The 1,795-nt window shown below is 46.1% G+C and overlaps 1 protein-coding gene across 1 annotated transcript; it reads left to right on the forward strand.

Annotated features, from left to right (window-relative positions):
• Positions 1–220: 220 nt before the first annotated feature.
• On the forward strand, positions 221–1,236 carry LOC147892072 (uncharacterized). Its single transcript, XM_087388951.1, has one exon. The coding sequence runs from the start codon at positions 444–446 to the stop codon at positions 1,083–1,085; it is 642 nt and encodes a 213-aa protein (XP_087245077.1). The 5' UTR covers positions 221–443; the 3' UTR covers positions 1,086–1,236.
• The last annotated feature ends 559 nt before the right edge of the window (positions 1,237–1,795 follow it).

The raw sequence follows: 1,795 nt of genomic DNA on the forward strand, positions 1-1,795 counted from the left end.
GCGAGGAGCACGGGTCCTTTTATCCTAACATGACCTGCGCCTCGACCTCACCAATTGTCTGGCTAACCACCGGATCCAACCAACGTATCTAACACCTTGCTAAAGTCCCTTAGGAACATCTTAGCTATCACCGTCATTGTCAAGAGTGGGTCATGGCTAAGGAAAGTGATGGTGTGAGACTTTCCTTTCACTCCCAAATGGTTGTTGTTTTAATTGGGTTGCTTTATGTTTGCGCACAATTTTATTGTTGGATGTTCACTCCCTTTGTGTGTGTGTGTGAGAGAGAGAGAGAGAGAGAGAGGGTTGCTTTTGGTGTTGAAATGTATGTCTTTCTTGGAGTGTTTGTGCTTGTGTTGGATGCACTCTTCCTTTTCACACACACTAGCTTGTAGTCTTCCTTTCCAAACAGAGAGGAGACCTTCCTTGAACCAAGGATTGTGCCCATGGAACTTCAAGCCCCTCCCACATCCCCACGCCCTTCTCATTCCACCCTCAGAGTTACCCAATCCCAAGCTTTTGAGAGCCTCCACAATAGCACTCCCCATAAAGTCCAGCTCCAGTGTTGGGATTACAACCTCAAATGCCTCGAGTGGCTCAGTTCCGCCCAAGAGGACTCTGTCAACCTCCTTCGCTCTGAGATCTACCAAATCATCAGCCTCTACGCTGTTTTTCAAGGTGTCATCTTCACCGCCGTCGCTCAGTCCACCGTCCTCGGCTGTGTAGACAGGTGGAGTCCGGTTTCGCTTTCCTTGCTCGTGGGTTTAGGCACCTTGGCCGCTGTCGTGGATAAGCTTCACAGCTTAGGAGAAAAGCAGGACGATATCCGCTTGAATGAATCGAACAGAGACGCGCTGTTTGATAAGATTCAAGAGGTGAGGACCAACGGCTCAGGTTTCGATCTGGACGCCGGAATGCAGTCTGAACCCCAGCTCTGGGGGAGACGAGACCCAATCGCAGGCTGTAACAAGGTTTCTTCTGTACACGGGCTTGCCGTGATTGGGTTCTTGGTTGTTTGCACGAGTCTCATCGTCTTTCACTCTGTTAATGTCCTTTGCAAGAACTGCAAAAGCGGAAAGTGTGGCTGACTATGCAGAGCCCGCAATTACACACCGCACAAGGAAAAACCATCGCTTGGAGTTCGGCAATGCTACTCTAAGTCAAGATGTTTCGATGAGCTTCACTATGCTGTAGTTCAAAGTGTGGGCAAGCAAATCTTCACTATGTTTCGCAAATCTTCACTATGCTGTAGTTCAAAGTGCGGGCAAGCAGGGCATGAATTCCTGTGTCTGTGAGAGATGGTCAAGTATTTGAAAACGAGACGACTTGTAATTTGAAAACGAGACGACTTGTAATTTAAAGTAACTAGCATACTCAGCTTCTCCATATTCCCTCAGCCTTAGATGTATGGATGCGTTTTACTAAGTAGGCTGTTTTTAAAATTGAAACTTCTCAGCATTTTTTAAACTCTTCGGACTTTGTTAGCGTTGATATAATAAAGGTATGAATGAGCTAAAAATATGCTTACACCCGACGCAGAATCTTTCTTAGAGTAGCATTGCTGAATTGCTTTTTCATTGTGCAGAACCCGAACTCCCAAGAAGCTGTGGCGGAAACCAAAGTATGCTTAGAGGTATCCGGTCACGGTGTGCCTTCCAATTCAACATCTATAGATAAGTTGAGCATTGGATGAGGCCAAGTTCTCGTCTGACTGCATGCACTGTAGAGATTAAAAATTTTCTATTAGGCTAATGAGACGATGATACCATAGGAATGGTTTGGCATGATTATAGCAATC

Source organism: Dipteris shenzhenensis, chromosome 17 (genome assembly GCF_047967505.1).
Source record: "Dipteris shenzhenensis isolate YYH24624 ecotype China chromosome 17, Dip_SZ_1.0, whole genome shotgun sequence".
NCBI classification, from domain to species: Eukaryota; Viridiplantae; Streptophyta; class Polypodiopsida; order Gleicheniales; family Dipteridaceae; genus Dipteris; species Dipteris shenzhenensis.

Coding starts and splice junctions, on each gene's coding strand:
- LOC147892072 (XM_087388951.1), top strand. CDS start 444: ATGGAACTTCAAGCCCCTCCCACATCCCCACGCCCTTCTCATTCCACC.